The 19466-nt window shown below is 47.7% G+C and overlaps 1 protein-coding gene across 2 annotated transcripts in view; it reads right to left on the reverse strand.

Moving 5' to 3' along the window:
* The window catches only part of WTIP (WT1 interacting protein), a 57965-nt gene extending 39150 nt beyond the window's left edge, over positions 1-18815 (reverse strand). The window contains exon 1 of one of the 2 annotated variants that reach the window (XR_014528841.1): positions 17152-18739. Coding sequence is in view for 1 of the 2 variants with exons in the window: in XM_083515191.1 (XP_083371317.1) it covers positions 17152-18274 (1123 nt within the window). In the remaining variant the exon portion in view is untranslated. Of the gene's footprint in view, positions 1-17151 lie in introns of both variants that reach the window. The other variant, XM_083515191.1, reaches the window with a different exon arrangement.
* Positions 18816-19466: the final 651 nt, after the last annotated feature.

Consider the following 19466-nt stretch of genomic DNA (forward strand, 5'->3'; position numbering starts at 1 on the left):
AAAACACAGCACTGAACAGCTGCCAGGTTGAAAATTATGTAGCTTAAGCAAGGTGTATTATAAATAATATAACAGGGATGTACTGCCCACCCTGCTGCACACCCTCCCTAAGTGATCAGGTGGCGGTAATCTCAAATGTGGTATTAGAAAACCCTCTCATGGTGGTTATTGTAGAACTTGTATATTCACACTGATTCATGTTATAGGCTTTAACAACAGCAGCAGCAGTTTTCCAGCTTTTTAGTTCTGGGCAGCATTTCATACTGTAAACAGAGGCAGTCTTTGGAATAAGGCACAACCATAGACCAAACATTATTTGTGTCAGTTCAACAACTATACAGAAGGATCTTTTACTACTAAATCAATTAAGGGTGCATTCAGATGTGGGGAATATTGCATTAGTTTTCTGATGATAATGCTCTGCACTTCTGTCGTCCTGTTTACAAATGTTTCTCTCACACTGCAGTACCTATTGTGATATGAAACTGGGACTGTTCAACTAGTATGCCAGCATGTCACATTGAATTTCACCACACCAGTGGGTGTGGTATGAAACAATAATGAACATCACTGGAAAACGTCACCCACTCTCATCCCTTCCACACATGCACGCTTCTTCTGTTCACCCATGAAAACAGCAGGAAAAAACTGTATGCTGGTATACCACCTCAAATTTCACTATTTTACTCCCATGATTTTCAGGGTTAAGAGGACTGCAAATGGATATTTTCTGGAATCAAATAACATGGAAATGAACATGTGCAACATCCTGTTAGTTCAAATATAATGTGGAAACCTAAGAGTTAGGGAAACTTTGGGGAAATTGAACAACAGTCTATCAGAAGAATAGAACAAGGTTGCCTAATGGCAATTATCCTGTTTAATAATTATATAAATGACATAGTCCATATACTGGAAACAGAGGATGTGGGCTCACCTGTTACATACGGCAGAAAGGTTTAGAATTTAATGTATGCAGATAAACTAGTGTTAATCTCTCTTACCTGGTTAGGTGTGAAGAAACTACTTAAGAAAAATTATAGTATATTACAAAGAAGATAATTATATTGAATCCAAAATAATGTTATTTGGACACTGCTCACCAAAACATAGATGAGCACACAATAGAATAAGTTTATATGTGCAAGAATTTGGGTATTCCCTTTGAAGAGAATTTATACAGTACTGGAAAGCACACTGGGAGTCTAGCCAAGCAAGTGAGTGGAGCAATACAAAGGTTTCCCTCCACCCCCCACCCAACACAAAAGAGTAAGAGAAGTCAACCCATGCCTTGAAAACATTTCAAGCCAAGGTGATTTCCCAACTGCTGTAGGGCTCAGAGATGGGGCGGGGGAATAAAATGTGGATTAAACTACTAGAAATAGAACAGATTTTTTTAAAAACGAAGACTGTTAGGTCCCTCACCTCCCAGAATGCCAGCCTCTGTCCCTTGGCCATAGATGGACTGGGCCACCACTGAATTAGGGACAGAAGTGGCACTATTGAAATCTCATAAGCATATATACCTCTCATCAGAAGAATGGGACATCATCTTTCAAGCAATATGGGAAGTCAATGTGAAATTATTCTAAATCTATTACAAAAGCATAATCTGCCAGAATCATTTAGGCTCACTTAGACAAAAAAAGAACCAGGGAACAGGTTTTTACAACTTAGAATTAATGCAGAAACCGTCTGGCCCTGTTAAGAGCTTTTGAACTTAAACAGAGAAAGGTCTTAACTTATTTTGCATGAATAACCCTTATAGAAAATTGGTTATTTTGTCTCTCCTCCTCTGCCTCCCCACTCCCCAACCCACTTCCCACACTGTCAAGATAAAGAAAGTAAAATCCTTGTGGCTGGGACCTGCCCTTTTTTAAAAGTCTACAATATACTGTATAACACCACATACAGTTATATAAATAAAATGTTTATTGATAATTTAAATAGGACTCTTGAGTCTTAACATACTTATTAAGCCGGCACTAACTTTGCTTCAGGAGCAATCTAAGTTTCTTCTTCTGAATAACACAACACTGCATTCCTGACAGAGATAAAGGGACGGTGAGAAGATAAAACACTGAAAGACTTGGGGACCCAGTAGCTTCTCATGGGTGACCCAGATTTGGGAAAACTGGGAATTTCTGGGGATGAGCTATTAAAATTCTTCCTTAAATCTCAGGACTATAGGCCACAATCCTCCATTCCACTGAGGATTGCGGCAGTTAAAGGAAAGGATGGTACTTCGTAGTGCAGTACAGTTCAAACTGAGGTAGAAGCCGATGTTCTCAGGCTGTATGTGATTGATCATACTACTCAAGAACAAGTACATCTTTGACTGTAACTGGGTTGTAAGGTAAAGAAGGTAAAGCACCGCTGGACTGTTAAGTCCAGTCAAAGCCGACTATGGGGTGCAGCGCTCATCTCGCTTCAGGCTGAGGGAGCCGGAGTTTGTCCACGGACAGATTTCCAGGTCATGTGGCCAGCATGACTAAACCGGTTCTGGCGCAACAAAACACTGTGACGGAAGACAGAGCACAAGGAAACGCCATTTGCCTTCCCGCCACAGCGGTACCTATTTATCTACTTGCACTGGTATGCTTTCGAACTGCTAGATTGGCAAAAGGGAGGACAGAGCAATGGGAGCTCACCCCGTTGTGTAGATTCAAACTGCCAACTTTCTGATCAGCAAGCCAAAGAGGATCAGTGGTTTAGACCGCAGTGCCACCCAGTCCCAATAACTGGGTTGTAGCTTATGCTAACTGAAGTTAGAGAAGACTCAGTTAAATTAACAGACTCGAGTTAATAATGTCCATTAATTTCCATGAGTCACAGGCTAGAAAAGGCCCTAAGAATGTCCACCATTCCATCAGCACAAGCACCACACAAAACCATTACTCAAGGGAGTCTAAAGAGGCCAGATCTAAAACAGGTCTAAAGAAATATAGAGAGGACACTAACCAGATAATGAACCTCCCCACCCAATTCATATTTCCTCACTGATGCCTCTTGCTCTTCCCCATAGGAATGAAATAAAATCATCCACACACTGGCTCAGGGACTGGAGGCAACATATCTCTCCACTAACTTTATATGCATGAATGGGCAAAATGTCTAGAAGTTGTGGGTGCCAAGGGCACATTCCAGCAAAGGAAAAGGCACTCGAGGGAGTTGCACAGCAAGGCCTTTGGGGGGGGTGTAGCCTAGGGAGTGTCCCAAGGGCCAGATTGGAGGGCCTCATTTAGCCTGCAGGCTATGGGCCCCATTCTCATGGCATAAGAGGTATCCTGCTGAATCAGGCCAAAAGGCCTATCTAGCACAGCACATCCTTTCTCCAGCAGTGGCCATTGAGATGCCTGTGAAAAGCCCACAAGTTGGGGATGACTAAGGCAGCTGCCATCTTGTTTGAGCCCATCATATGGTAAGCAGGTACAGGGCCTCTGGCTGAATGCAAGGGCCTGATTGAGCCATCATAGCAAATAGCCACTAACACACACACCCTGCATAAATTCACAGAAAAACCACCCATGTTGCTAGTCCTCACCACATAAGAAGAGCCTTCTGGATCAGGCCAGCATCCTATTCCTACAGTGTCCAACAAGATGCCTGTTGAAAACCTGCAAGCAGGACCTGACTTTGAGAGCCCTCTCCTCTCCTGTGACTTCCAGCAACTTGTACTCTCTCTGATTACTGCCTCTGATTGCCATGGAGGCAGAGCATAGCCATCCTGGCTAGTAGCAGCTATTGATGGTGGCCTTACATTGCATGAATTTGTCCAATTTCGTTTTACAACCATCCAAGTTGGTAGTACATTTCACATACAGCGGTACTCAATTCTGTAACTGCAAGAATGTCACTTCATCCCACATTGCTTGGCTCGGTAGTGAAGGCATGAACAGCCTCCACTGGTTTTGTGTTAGGGGCAATGTCAAAGCTCCTTTTGTGCTACTTGCCCCGGACAAGACTAGACACTTGATAATGCAGTTGGAAAGTCATAAACATGAATGGAACAAATCCAGCAACTCATAGGATTTCTGAAAGTCACAGCTGATGGGGATGGAACAGCTGCCTGGCAGAGAATCACACCATGCTGGTGGTCTTACCAAACTTACACTCACCCACCCAGGTTGGTCAACTTTACCCTCATCAACCCCCACAAAAGCTCAAAGCAGATAATCATGCTCCACCAAACTGCTAAGAAGTTATAGTTAGAACAGCACACCAGGGATCACGATCTAAACCAGCTTTGGAGCCTCTAATTCTGGCACAAGCTACTTCCCTTCCCAACTCCATTCTCAATGTGTAATTTGAGATTATGACACCCTGAGTGGACACAGAACCCTCCCTCATTCATGAGAGCACAGACAGCTTGGGGAAACTCTGAGCAGAGCTGCATAGATGCTGGCCCAAGTCTGGTTTCTGTATTTTGGGACTACAACATCCCATGGTCTCAATATCAAACTATTTCAGCAAATGAAAGTTCCTACTTCTTTAACCCTCAATGAGTTATCATAAAACACTTGCTTGCTCTGTGATGGTGGCGGGGGGGGGGGGGCTGTATCAACTTTGTAGTAGTGAAATATTTGGTATTTGCAGATGTTTGTGTACTTTTAAGCTATGTTCCTATGGTATGGGGATTAACAGCAGTACAGCAAAAGTGGACACTGTGAGCCCTTACGGTTGCCAAGAGACTTGTGCTTCAAGCCTGGAAGGATAAATATCCACCACCAATGGTTTGAGCACCTCACCAACCTTGCTACATTCCAGTGTATAAACACTAATTTCATGTGTATATACTGTTTGGACATCCAGAGTGCTTATACCTTAACATGTATCATTTCAGGTGGCTATTGCATTATCAGTGTTAACTGACACTGTGTAGGATGTTTTTCCTGTCTTTTTAAAAATCTTTGTCCCCCTCCTTTGTTAAATTTGACACTACAGATATGTAAGCAAGCTACTCACTCAAACAAGGCATGCCCAATGCACAGAGACCACAATTAGTTTACAGCTGCCCATCATCATATATTCTATGGGGAGGCTGCATGTTACCATCTACTGATGACAAACATGCCCCACGGCCCCTTTGCTAGGGTGGGGGTCTGAGCCCAGATTCCTAGGGCAGACTCCTCATATTAGATCAGCTCCCACATAAATTTAACCATTCTAAAATCCTTTGACAGCTGTTCTGCTTCCTGGAATAGGGTTCCAACTGGGTTACACCCCATGTATTTTCCTCTGCTTCACACTGTTCCCAGGAGACAGAGATGTTTCCTGGCTCCAGCAAGTCAAGGAAAGCAAACCACTTAGGTTTTTTATTTTTCAAAAATAAAATAAAAAAACCTCAACAACAACCCTGACACAGTCAGATGATCCTCTTGGGAGATGCCCTCCTCCTGTTTCCTTGTAGACAGTCCAAATGTTTGAAACATCCCAAGTTATGTTATTCTTCAGATAAAGGATATTTCAAGACACAAAGAAAACACAGTAGCTTTGGCTGATTGCTAAATGAAACCACATGACTGTTGGGATAGGGCTGGGCTTAGCGGTTTGGTGTTTTTTAAAAAAATTTCCTGATGGGTTAGAGCATCTTTTCCCAGTGTTTGCTGGCTCTCACTACCAATTCCATTACTGGATGCATTCTAACATAATTCATTTTTTTATTATTATTAAAAAAGATGGAATGAGACATCAGCAGGAAGAAAGCACTCCAGTAGGAGAAGCCCGATCTGCCACACCACATGCACATTGTAGGTTTGAGCCAGTCCACCACAGACATGGCACTTGCACACAGAGGAATCCCATAGGGCACAGCAGGCCTGCATTCAACACACCAGGCCATGACTAAGCCTGCATGCCTGCCATTCCTTGTAACAGGAGCAGCCTGGTGTTCTAAGTACTCATACCCAGGGGAGTGGTAGGGCTGTACTATTGCTTATGGCAGCCTTCCCCAACCTGGTGCCCTTCGGATGCTGAAATCAACAACTCTCTCCATCCCTGCCCATTGGCCATGATGGGGGCTAATGGGAGTTGAAGTCCAAAACCTCAGGACAGGTGGCTGGAAGGCTGCTTTATGAAGATCCTCTCATGTGCAAGGACAGCACGGAGAGTGGGACCAGATCCAAGTCTTGTATCTTGAAAGGTTTGGGATATTACCTCCCCTAAGTAGGCCAACACCCAGTATTTAACATAGCATATTGAATTAATTCAACCAAAGTACTGACAGCAGCTCAGAATCAATGGGAATGCCTTCTCCAGACCAGACCAGTCTCTGCTCTGTTAACATGGCCTGAAGATACCCACCTCATAGTGGAGCAGAGTAGGGCATTCTCCATAGTGACACCTACCTTCAGTATAGCCCCCTAAAACAGGTTTGCAGACCACATTATGAAAACGTGATGAAAGACTGTAGCTCCACAGCAGAGCACACACTTTGCACACAGATAATCCAGTTTAATCCCCAGCATCTCCACATTTTAAGTTCTCAAGCAGGCAGAGCATGAGAAAGCCCCCAAGGCTTTAGAGAGGTGCTGCCAGTCAGAGTGGGCGAGTCTGATCTAGATGGATTATTAGACTAATTCCCCATAAGACAACTTTTGGATGTTTATACAGGTACGGGATAGTGTAAGATGTGATAAGTTAACTCTGCCTTAAACCTTTAAACTCAATGTGCAGCAGCTGTGAAAAAGGCAAACTCCAAGCTAGAGATCATTAGGAAAGGAATTGGGGGGGGGGGGGGAGACTGCCAATGTCAAATTTATGGTTCAATAGCATTTAGATTATTGTGTGGAGTTCTGGATACCAAACCTCAACATGGATATTGCAGAGTTGGAAAAGGTTAAGAAATGAGCAAGTAGAATGATTAAGGGGATGCAGTGATTTTCTTCATAGGGAAGAAAGGTTGCAGCATTTGGGGACTTCTTAATTTAGAAAAAAGGAGAGTAACAGGTGAGGTTATAGTCGTTTATAAAATTAGGCATGGCACGAAGAAAGTGGACAGAGAAATGTTTTTCTCCCTCTCTCATAATGCTAGAATTTGTGGATACCCAATGAAGCTGAATGTTGGAAGATTCAGGACAGACAAAAGGAAGCACCTCTTCTTCACACAGTGCATAGTTAAACTTTGGAATTTGCTTCTACAGGGTTAGATAAATTCATGGAGGAGTGTGCTATCAACGGCTGCTAGCCATGATGGCTATGCTGGGTATCCAGAGGCAGAGGCAGTAAGGGCTCTGAATCCATTGCTGGAAGAAAGCCACAGGAGGAGTGAGCATTCATGTGCTCAGGTCCTGCTTGCCTGCTTCCTACAGGCATTTGGGTGGCCACTGTGAGAACAGGATACTTGGATCAGATGGGCCTAGAGGGCAGGTTCTCATTTTCCTACAAACAGTCCGGCTGCTCAGGACTGGCTACCGCAGACAAGTCAACCAAGGTCAGATCCCCACAAAAATACTTTCTTCAACAAAAGCAGCCTTTGCTTTAAAAAGTAACCAAAATCTTGTGTTAGCAGGTATGAAACTGGAACAATTAGACCAGTGAGGCTGACTGAGGGTACTGGCTGGCAGATGGGAGCAGCAGGTTGGTCAAGACAGGTTTACTTTCACCCCTGGGTCTGCAGTTTTACGATTGCACTGATATATGTAAGCTGCTTTAAGGTTACCTGTGATATAAGGCTGTATTCAAAAAACCCTAAATAAATAAATGAAAATAATTAAGTAAATGCTTCCATGGATCTGCACTTAATTTATTTGCTCTAGTACACACAACTGTCGAGCGTTCTCTCCAGTACTACGATTTGTTTTGGAAGATCACAACGACAGCATCATTTGCACCATCAGGTCAACATTTTCCTCCACAAAACTGGCACGCGAAGCAGCAAGATGAAAACCATCCCAGCAATTTCCTCCCTTGGGAAAGGAAAGGATAGCTGGTGCCAAGATACTCTTCCAGACACAGAATGAATACCAGCAGCATCCCACAAAACTCAGAATGCTACCAGAATGCTTTTATAATTCTTATTTAACAGTGTTTGTATATTGCTTGATTGCAGAATTAGCTGCATGGCTTCCACAAAACACAGTAATTGGAAACACTGAAATCTCTGGAGATGGACCTACAGGGAAGATGAGTCAACATGCCAAGGCTGGCAAGATATATTCTTGTGATACACGCAGCCAGCCGAGACACAGCCAGTAACAGACAGTTAGCAAAGCCCAGCCCACAGATTGACAAGCTCTGCTCTGAGTTACCAGCCATGAAACCAAAAGCCTGCCAGAGTCATTGTTTTCTAGCCAGCTAAGCAAGATCTACCTGGGGCAAGGAGTGTGGCTGCCAGTCTCTCTCCCATTGCCGATTTTGCACCAGTCATTCTTCAGAGTTAACCAAGAGTTCACACTTTGCAAGCCACAGAACCACTCTGTGAACCATCACTGCAGCCAATAACATTTAATTTCCTAGTTCACAAAGGCAGTAAGCCAGAGTTTGGGCTGTACCACTTCTGATTGCAAGTGGAGACTTACATAGTGGAATGTTCCCCCAAATACCTATTTAAAGCCCTTTCATCTGGAAGACTAGCGTGCCAGGAGAACCCATTATCCTTGACATGCTATCTTTACATGTGCAAGAGTTTCTCCTCTCCATCATGAAAGGCCACACTTACAAGACACAGACTGAGCCCTACAGTAAACATTAGGAACACTAGACCCCCCTCACCCATTTTCTTACCTCCTGCCTTCTCAGGCAGGAAGAAGGAAGTACAGTTGCGTATTGCTGACATATACATCCAAGGAAATATTTGACTATTTTACTTAGAGACACCTAGGGCAAATGGGTATAGAAAGCCTACATGTGTCCTTCATGCAACTGATGAAAAGCCAAAACCCAAGCAGGTTTATACTGCAGCTTTAAAGCTATAGCAGTCTGATTAAGGTGGAGGCAATTATGAGAACAGGTTCTCCCTGCCCTGGGACAATGGCATTCAATCTACTTAGCTCCAGGGCATACTTTCCCCAGATACTTGTTTGCCATGAAGTCCTGCACTCTCTAAAGATCAGCCACCATCAAACCTGGTGCTCTGGTTTTAGACTACAACTCCCATCAGCATGGCTGTGCTGCCATCAACCCCAGCTGTTGCTGCTCTTGCTTCTTCACACTCGTTTATTAATGCTTATTATTTTGTTTATTGCCTTCTAAACCACCATCTCAAGGCAATTTACATATAAAACAATTAAGAATAGGTAGAAACACAAAAACAAGGAATGCATGCTCTTGAATGCCCTCACTGCCCCCATGTGAACTTGGGTTACAGCCTAAACTAGAATACCAAGCAATCTCCTTTAACTGCAGCAATATAGGGGAAGATGTGATGGGCACGCAGGGGGGCTTGGTATTTGGCCAATTATAAAGGATTTGGTCAACTGACCAGTCATAGAGTCACACAATCTAGTCCAACCCCCTGCAATGCAGGAATATGCAGCTGTCCCAAACAGGGATTCAACCTGCAACCCTGGCATTATCAGCACCATGCTCTAACCAACTGAGTTATCCAGCTGATCATATATTTTTAAAACTATTACCCATATGTGTGGCGGGGGAGGAGTATTTTAATCATCAACAAAGCTTGGCACCCATGTTCACCACAAAAGCAACCAATCTTGTGAAACAATGAAAATTAAAGTTGCTTCTAATAGTCCCATTACATTTTATAACATTGTTAAAATATTACGTGAAGGAACATTTGATTTCCTAATTCTCGTGAAGGTGGTAAAACCTGTGTCTGTGCTGTACCACCTCAGGCAGCAAGTGGGGTGGGGGGAGAACCACAAGATGGAATGCTCCTCCAAATAGTATTTAAAATCCTTTCATATGGAAGACTAGCATGCCAGGGAGGAAAATTCTATTTTACCTGCTAATTTGGTGTGTGTGTGTGTGTGTAGGTAGGTAGGTGTTTTCCTTTCCTGCAGGCCAGCCCTCCCAACACACAAGCCCCTACCTACATTCTGAAGTGGTACACAGCCAAGACAACAGATGGAGGCCCTTGGCGAGCCCTAGGCTTCCATCCACCTCCCCATAGTCTGTCTCCTCAGAAATGATGTGGGGAAAGGGTAGGAAGAGCAGCTTACCTCACAAATGGTACCACTGTGAAGTACAAGAGACGCACGCTACCACCTACAAGGTGGCATTCTAGGTTTCATGGGCCATTTAGTCAAATAATGAAGGGGCCAATTGATGCTGTCATTCAGGGAATTCTGTCTGCTCTCAACTGATATGCGCACTGAGGAATCCCTGACAGAGTGAAGGGCCATCTTGACTTCCCAGAAAGGAGAATTCCATATACGAGTCCTGTCATCAGGGACCACAGCAGAAAAGCACCCCTGGCTTTCCAATCAGTTCCTCAGAAACCAACCCATCAGGTGACCTCAAAGAACAATCTTCTAAGGGCAGCCCCACACAGAAGTACAGCCAACTAGAGCTAAAACTTGAGAGAGCCACATTCAATTTCCCAGTCAGTCACAAAGTTCACTGGGTGACCTTAGCTCTCAGCCTATCCTACCTCACAGGATTGTTGTGAGGATATACTTGGAGGGATAACTTTTGAGTTTCTTGGAGAGAAGGGAAGGCATTTGCTATGAACAAATCAATGTAATACAGTTCCCCTTAGCCTGGCAGGACAATTCAGAAAAAGTTACCGCAGATTGCCTCAGCAGAGTCTGACAAGATTTGCAGTTCAGATCCTCAGGCTGGCATCAAATTGGCAAAGGGTGATCTACAATTCTGAAAGGTGCTGAGAGGTTCAATGCTCCAGCCTCTGAGCCATTCCTGGCATCAAGGTAACTAAAGCCATTTCAGTCCCAAAACTGGACTGGATGGCAGACTGAAATGGGTCAACAGAATTGGCATCACCCCAAAAATCCTGAACTTGAGTCAACAGTCCATACACATTGCCCCAAAATGGATAATGGCTGATCTTTTCTGCCCATTTGAAAGGAAGGGAGGGAGATCAGCTGAATGAATAAATAAAATTAAGATTTTTCCCCCAATGGAGTGGGAACTAGAAAGGACTTGTTTTTTTAAAGCAGAGGATGAACTTCAGCTTTCAAACTAGATGGCGGAACTTCCTTGCTTATGGAGGTGAGAGAGGTTGGAGGAGGCCCAGGGCATGGCTGGTTGTCTTTAGTTGGCTGCACTAAGATTTGTTTGTGGGGGGAGGGGATTGTTGGGTCAAATTAGCCATACTGATTTCAGTGTTCAAAACTCCCATTGTGCTAGGTGCATTTTGCGACAGGGAATTTCATTAGCATGAGCAATTTCTGAGCTCTGGACGCAGTACTGCACCTAAGATTTCAGATTAAAACTGCAGAGCGGAAGGAAAGGAGGACCTTTTTCTGCCTCCCCGCTTACATCTACTCTCTGAAGACTGGAGAAAAGACCCCCTTAAGAATATTAGGGGGGTGGGCAGGGGAAGGACTAGAACATGTGAAAAATGAACATAATGTTTTAGCTCATTCATTTTCAGCTTTGTATTCTTGTTATTAAAAAAAGTGTGCCTAGACATTCCGTTGTTGCGCCAATAACCTAGATTTAAGGTGTCATTTAGCTCCTGGCTTTCATATCTCAGTTTCTAACACTGATTGATTTGTATGCTGTCGGTGGGTTCTTGCTGTTGTCCTGTTGGGATACGTATGTAATAAAGGGGAGCCGTACCAGGATGAAGGCATCCTCTTCTATTTGTCCCTGACCTCTCTGCCAGTTCTGACCTGGCCAGCCTAACAAGCTGGAACTGGCAAGGACTGAGTTTGTACACATGGGTCAGCCATGCACTTCCCTCCAAGAACCTTAGGCTTGCACAAGTTGAAAAGAATCTGTAAGAGCCAGCAGGAAGCTGCAGGAGGCAGCACATAAACTGGCTCTCTCAGCACAGAATCCAGCAACACAGGGTGAAAATCTTTCCACTCCTATATTTTTCCATAAGAAACAAAATCCATTTTTTAAGAACACCTGTTTCATACAATTAGTAACATAGTGACCACATCACAGTAATCCTTGGTAGTCTTGCTATACCAGGACCACAAAACCATGCCATACTCCCAGAGAGCTGCTCCCAGCCAAGAACAAACTTTGACAACAGCTCGTGGTTAAGGAGGAAAGAGCTTAACCATGATCCCGGGTTTGGACAACACACTAAGCCAAATTTTGGCTTAGCTGCTCCCTGCATCTAAACTATACAACAAGATGCCCTCCACAGCTGGTATTCAGAGGGAGACTCTTCCACAGAAGATGCAACATCTCATTTCACCGCATGAACCACATTAAGAGATGCAAGCAGGCCTATACTTCCAGTATGCGCAAATACTTCTCTTTCTGCAGTGAAAAAACCTTCCAACCCAAGCCTCGATCTACCCAATTCCTGGCTGAATGACCTTGCATGACTTCTCATGTTGCACAAGTCTAGGCAGCCCCATCACCTGCCATGGAGTAGCTAATCTAGCCTCTGGCCCCCCGGGCCACGACAGTCTTCCCTTGCTTGGTTGCTTTCCTCATCGAAAGAGGGAGAGCTCTACAGATTTTGCAGCCATACCTTAGGCTAACCTTCCTCATTCTGGTGCCCTCCAGATATTAAAAGACTACCAGTTCCTCTCAGACATGCCTTAATGGCTGGGAATGACGGGAGTTTGTAGTCCAAAGCTATCATTCCATCAGGCTGCCTCAGTGGTGGAGATGGGAAGCTGTTTCATGAGACACCTCCTACCCTTGAACTGTGCCAGTCGCTGTAAGAACAACTGCTTTAGAACTGTTGCCTGAGTTTGATTCCCTCCCCTCTTCCTCCTTGTGTGTTGTTTTCTTTTTCAATTGTAAGCTTCAATGCAAGGACTGTCTTGCTTGTACTGACTGTATATAAGCCACTCCAGAAGCCTCTTTTTCTGCTGAAGAGGGGGGGACAAATGGTCCAAGTCAATGAATCATAAAACACCTGGAGGGCACTAGGTTGGGGAAGCTTGCATTATGCCCCTTTAGCACTGTGAACGGCAGGGCATGAAATCTTCATTCAAGAGCTGCAGGACATGGAGAAACACAGCTTCAAATCTCTTATGCTTCAGCGCTTGGGAGGCGGAGGGACTGCCAGCAATTGCACCAGGACCCATGCCAGCAGGGGGGTAGACTCTGAGGTTATATGAAAAGAGAGAGAGGCAGGTCTCTAAGCCCTCCTAGAAGGAAAGTAAGGAAGCAAAGTGGGCATATACCCTTCTAAACAATTTCTGTGAGTTGAGGTGAGCTAGGCTGACTTCTCCCACCTGCCAGTGAGCGCCGTCAGAGCTGTAGCTGATAGAGGAGTTGTTTGGACACCACACTCTGGTATCCCTAGGGTTTCAAAGACGTGCTTTTCTCCCCTGTAGTGTACAGGCAACTCTCAGTTTGTAGCATTCAATGCACGCATCACTGTGCATGCCATGTCTGGCCCCTGAAGAGGGCAGAACGTGGTGGGCTTACATACACTCTGCAGATGTGCACAATGACCTGGGACGTAGCACCCCTGTAAATGGGGGTGGGGTGGGGGGGGTGTTGCCTGTACTTATCTACTCTGCTAATGTCACATTTTCTAATCCTTAGATTCTCTCTTCATTTGCCCTCCTTTTCTTCCTAGAAACCAGGATGCCTCTTTCCTGTGGTGGGTTTATCTGAGATCAGGTACATCCTCTAAATCTGTTTCTGCAAATAATACTCATACTTTGGCCACCTCATGAGAAGACAAGACTCCCTGGAAAAGACCCCGATGTTGGGAAAGATGGAGGGCACAAGGAGAAGGGGACGACAGAGGACGAGATGGTTGGACAGTGTTCTCGAAGCTACCAGCATGAGTTTGACCAAACTGCGGGAGGCAGTGGAAGACAGGAGTGCCTGCCGTGCTCTGGTCCATGGGGTCACCAAGAGTCAGACTAAACGACTAAACAACAACAACAACAACAACATGCAGGTGAATGTTAAAGAATCTCCCTGCCCCACCCCCTTTAAAGCAAAATGTAAAAACTTCACCAAGAGGCTTAGACACGCCTCTTTCGGTATAGGACCTAAGCTCCAGGCACTCATGAAGAATTCACTGTGTAGTTAGCTTACAGTACAAAATCCACCTCAAATGCCCCAAGCCTCACCTTGCTTCAGGTTAGGGACCCTTCACTTAGCAGAGCAGCAGTGGCACAGGCAACCAGACCAGGCAGGCATGAAGCCCTGCAACTTTTCAGAGGCCAAAAGTGGCTCCTGCACAGCTCAAACAGCAGTGCAGCAGGGTAGGGACAAAGCACTGCCACCAATTTCACAGCAGGGGCAGCAATATCATTGCCTAGATCACCATTTGCCAATCCCCTGCCCAGCACATAAGTAAGCTTTTTGCACGCAAGAAAGAAAACCACCAACTAAGCTAAGCAAAAGAAGAGGAATGCACGGCCAAAGGCCCAACCATCACTTTTACTTTGAAAAGTTTCAATATGACCAACCAGAACATTATAATAGTTATAATAGTGAGCAAGCTTCTGAGCCAACCAGAGTTCTTCGGCAGAGTTCTGAAAGTTAAGCAGCGGTCATAGGGGAGATTTTGTTTGGTGTTGAATCCAGAATGCCTCACTGCATTGGTCACAAGTTCATTTCTTCCATCTCGCTCAAAAATTTGGGGGTGGCCCAGGAGAGGGCATTCTTTGAAGCAACCTTTAGATTGTGGAATTCCCTCCCCGCAGAAGTCACCTGGCACCTTTACTATATTTGTTGTTTAGTTGTGTCCAACTCTTTGTGACCCCATGGACCAGAGCACGCCAGCCACTCCTGTCTTCCACTGCCTCCCACAGTTTGGTCAAACTCATGCTGGTAGCTTCGAGAACACTGTCCAACCATCTCGTCCTCTGTCGTCCCCTTCTCCTTGTGCCCTCAATCTTTCCCATCATCAGGGTCTTTTCCAGGGAGTCTTCTTTTCTCATGAGGTGTCCTTCCAATGAGCACACAGGGCTGATTTCCTGAAGAATGGATAGGTTTGATCTTCTTGCAGTCCATGGGACTCTCAAGAGTCTCCTCCAGCACCATAATTCAAAAGCATCAATTCTTCGGCAATCAGCCTTCTTTATGGTCCAGCTCTCACTTCCATACATCACTACTGGGAAAACCATAGCATTAACTATACAGACCTTTGTCGGCAAGGTGATGTATCTGCTTTTTAAGATGCTGTCTAGGTTTGTCATTGCTTTTCTCCCAAGAAGCAAGGGTCTTTTAATTTTGTGACTGCTGTCACCATCTGCAGTGATCATGGAACCCAAGAAAGTAAAATCTCTGACTGCCTCCATTTCTTCCCCTTCTATTTGCCAGGAGGTGATGGCAAATAGCTTTATATAGCTATTTATATTATTATATAGCTTTCAGCAAATGCTGAAGATGCACTTCTTTAACCCTGACCTTTGACACCTGAAATGTGTGCTTCCAGGAGTCGGACCCTATTCTTGAGAATGTAGCATGTTTTATGTGCTTTTAATTCTGAATTTTAAATTGTTGCAACCCCCGCACCCCATGACTCACTGGTGAAGGGCAGGTGACAAATTTAGGATACTTCTACTACCCCTACCATTACCACCAATAATAATTTATGCTGCGGCTATGGGGGTTGTCATGCAGAGTTCCCACTCCTTGGAAATGACCACTATACCCCTGAATCCACTAAATGTGGTTTTACACAAATCCCCTCTCCATCTGGCCACAGAAGGACTTGAAACCTTTGGAGATGACAGGAGCACCTCTTTTGAAAAATCCCTTATCACACAGCCTTGCAAATAAATCATGGGTGCTCCTAGCCCTCAGCTTATTTACTTATTTACTTGAAGCCGGTTGTTAGCCTTTGCAGACCTACTCTTGTATGTTTATGCCTCAACAGCTCCAAAAAGGGAGGGGAGGAAACAAATTCTCATCCAGCTAACAAAAGATCTGCTTGCTAGTTGCCCAAAGACAAGCATGCAAGTAGATATTTGCACCCCTGGTTGTAGCTTCAGTCTCTGTTCAGCAAAACACAAACGTGAAACATTTCAAGTAAGAAAATAAAGTCAGCAACCCTGAAGAAAGTCAGTGGAATGCAACAGTCATTTCTTCCGGCACCTAAGAATTAAGGAAGAGGAATTTCTGGAGCCCTTGCAAGATTTGCCTGGGCAAGAACAAGGCACACAAGGATGCGGGTAGTCAGAAATGGGAGCAACATGTTCCAAACATTTTCTAAGCACTAAGCTTGCATTTGCTTACTCTCACCTTCTGCTATCCTCCTCTCTTCTCTCCCCCACACCAGCTGCATCAAAGCCTAGACTGTAAGCACCATGGGGCAGGGAACAAACACAGCTGATGATACTATGACCCCAAACTGATTCATTTGACTTAATGTGAAATTAAGAAACATGCTTGCAGCCACACGCTCTCAATGAGAATTACCATGACTAGACATGGCTGGGATTGCGCGACAGAAGCCGCCCTCAGGAGGCACCCACTTATTATTTTAATTGAAGAGGATTTGAGTGAATTGCAAATGAGTCTAGCAAGACCCTATGCTGGATTTACACCCCCACGCACAAAAGCAAATTTAAAAAATGAGCACACTTTAGAGCACCAGCTTTGTATGCAGAAGGTTCAGGGTTCAAGTCCTGGGATCTCCAGCTGTGGTTGGTAAAAATTCCTTGTCTGGAAAACCCTGGAGGATCAATACTGAATTTGATGGACCAAAGACAGACGCCATCTAGGCCTACCGGTGTGGTGTAGTGGTTAATGTGTTGGAATACTAAGCCCTGGCAGACCAGGGTTCAAATGCCCACTCAGCCATGAAGCTCCCTGGGTGACTTTGGGCCAGTCACTGCCTCTCATTCTAACATACCTCACAGGACTGTTGTGGGAATTAAACGTTAAGAAATAAGCAGAAGGCGCCAGGTTCAGTCCCCAGGTAGGGCTGGGCGAGACTTCCTGCCTGAACCCCTGAAGAGATGCTGCCAGTCTGTGTTGGCAACACAGGCTCCATATAGGAACATGGCCTAATAACTTCCTAAAGCTGTAACTCTTTGGAGAGCCTCTTGTCTGCTTCCTCTTGAATGCCACCGTCGCAAGAAGACCCCCCCCCCCGCAGTCCTGTCCCGCAAAGGCACTCACCGAAGTACTCCTTTTTCATGTGCATCTCCAGCTCCTTCTCCAGCTCCAACGTGAGCGCCTCCAGCCTCCGCTCCACCTGGCTGGGCCCGCTCTCCCTCGACGGCGTCACCTGGTAGGGGAGCCGGAACTTAGAGACGGCCGCCGCGCCTTTGGCGGTCGGCGAGCCGTAGGTCAGCGAGGAGACGGCGGCGTCGGAGCCCCCGAGGGCAACCGGCGGCGCCTGGGCGTGCAGCCTCGGGTAGGCATCCGCCGCCGCCTGCTCAGCCAGCAACAGAAGGCCCTCCTCGGGCAGGAGCGAGGCCCGCGGCGACGACAGCTGGAACTCCGGGTAGGCGCCCATCGAGCCCCGGGAGCTGCGCGAGCTGTGGCTGGAGATGCTGGAGCGCGGGCTGGCCAGAGCCGCCGCGATGGCCCCCGACGCCATGGCCGCCGCTGTAGCCGGCCCGGATCCGTGGCGCCCAGCCGCTGAGGCTGCCACCTCCAGCTCGACGGCGCCGGCCAAGGAGGAGCGCGGGCTGATGTGCCGCTGGTCGTAGCCCATGCTGATGCCGCTGGTGCGGTTGCTGCTCGGCTTGCTCCCGCTGCCACCCCCGCCGCCGTCGGAAGAGCTGGTCAGGCTGGCGCGCGGGCTGGAGTGCTTGCTCGTGTCGCTGGCCGTGCTGGCGTAGCTGGAGCGCGGGCTCAGCACCGAAGACGCCTCGACGGCCCCGGCTACCAAGCTGCCCCGCGGGCTGGCCAACGGGCCGCCGCCACCGTAGCACGTCGAGGCCCGCGGGCTGGCTCCCCCGCCGCCGCCTCCTTTGCCGCGCGGGTAGCCTTCGGCCGAGTAGCGCTTGTAGCAAGGCAGCGCTACCTCGGAGCGCGGACACGAGCCGTCCTCGGCGCCGCCGTTGAGGGAGCGCAGCGGGAGGCACGACGACTGAGGAGCCTCTGCCGACGGGTACGGCGGCGGCGGGCCCAGCGTGGTGCAACCGCCGCCGCCGTTCAGCTGCTTCTTGGCCCGCCCGTCCAGCTCCGACGGCGGCTGGTCGTCTCTCCTGCGGCGGCCGAGCCCCTCGTCGTAGAGCGCCAGCTCCGCCATCAACTTGCTGGCTCTCCCCAAGCCCTCCTCGTACCTCTCCATGCCGGCGGGAGGAGGAGGAGGAGAGGCGCCGCCGCCGCCGCCCTCGCGCGCTCCAGACGGCAAAGTTTAGCAGAAGCCGCCGCGGCCCGACGCCCGGTGCCGCCTCGCAAGCGCTGCCTCCGGCTACAAGAGAGTCACCTCCCGGGCATCCCGCCCCGAGGCTCTCACCACGAACCGAGGCTCGCCAGGCAGGCAGAGCGGCCGGCGGGCCGACGGGTGGGTGGGGGCGGGAGGGAGAGGCGGCGTTGTCGGGGAAGCGTCCCCGCCCGCCTGCGCGAAGTTTGCTGGGGCCAGTCAATGGCGCGCTCGGCGGAGGAATTTGCACTTCGAGGCTGCCCGGCTGGCTGACTGGCCGGCCTCCTCCTCCTCCTCGGCTCGGCTCTCCCCCGCCCGGCTGGGCTCCAAGATCCGGGGCGGGAGGGCCCGAGGCAGCGCCGGGCTGCTCCTTTGTGCGGCGAGGGAGGGAGGGACTTCTTTGTGTGGGGCAGGAATGCGAGGAGGAGGAGGAGGAAGGAGACGGGGCGCTGCGTCCCTCTGGAATGTAGTTAATGCCGAAGCCAAACAATGACTTTAACCAAGTCAGCCCCCGAGGGGGGGGGGGACGCCGGGCGGGAGGAGCCGCCGCTGGAGGAGCTGCACCCCCCCCCCCGCATTCCCTTCATGTGACTGCGCTCCTCTAGCAGGGAGGGAGGACGCTTAAAAGCAGGGGGGGATTCTTTGTGCTGCACGCTCACACCTTGGGAAAGGCCCTACTACTCACTCTTCCATGCTCCCGGATGCTGCCTCGCCAGAGCCCATTGAATGCCGCCCCCCCACGGCATGGGACAAGGCCTTTCCCACCCACCCCTGACTGTGTGCCCTGTGCCAAGAGGACCCATGGAAAAGTCAGAGAGGGAATGGTGAGGGGGCTTCCAAGCACACTGGCCCGCTTCTGCCAGCCATTCCCTCCATCACTTGTGCTGACCTGCAAGGCCACGCCTGGCCTACCAAAGTCCCCTTCCCCATACAGGTCTTCAGAAGGTGTGTCTCATGGTTTCCTTTTTTACTGCTTTGAGCATCTGCCAGGAATCCCTCTCTCATTGCATCCACAGTTCTAGATGGCAGCAAGTTATCCTCACACAAGTTAGGGCCCATGGGAGGCTCCGTTTGTGAGAACAGCAACCTTCCCAGTTCACACAGATACATCCTTTTC

Source organism: Podarcis liolepis (genome assembly GCF_965112155.1).
Source record: "Podarcis liolepis genome assembly, chromosome: 7".
Lineage (NCBI taxonomy): Eukaryota > Metazoa > Chordata > Lepidosauria > Squamata > Lacertidae > Podarcis > Podarcis liolepis.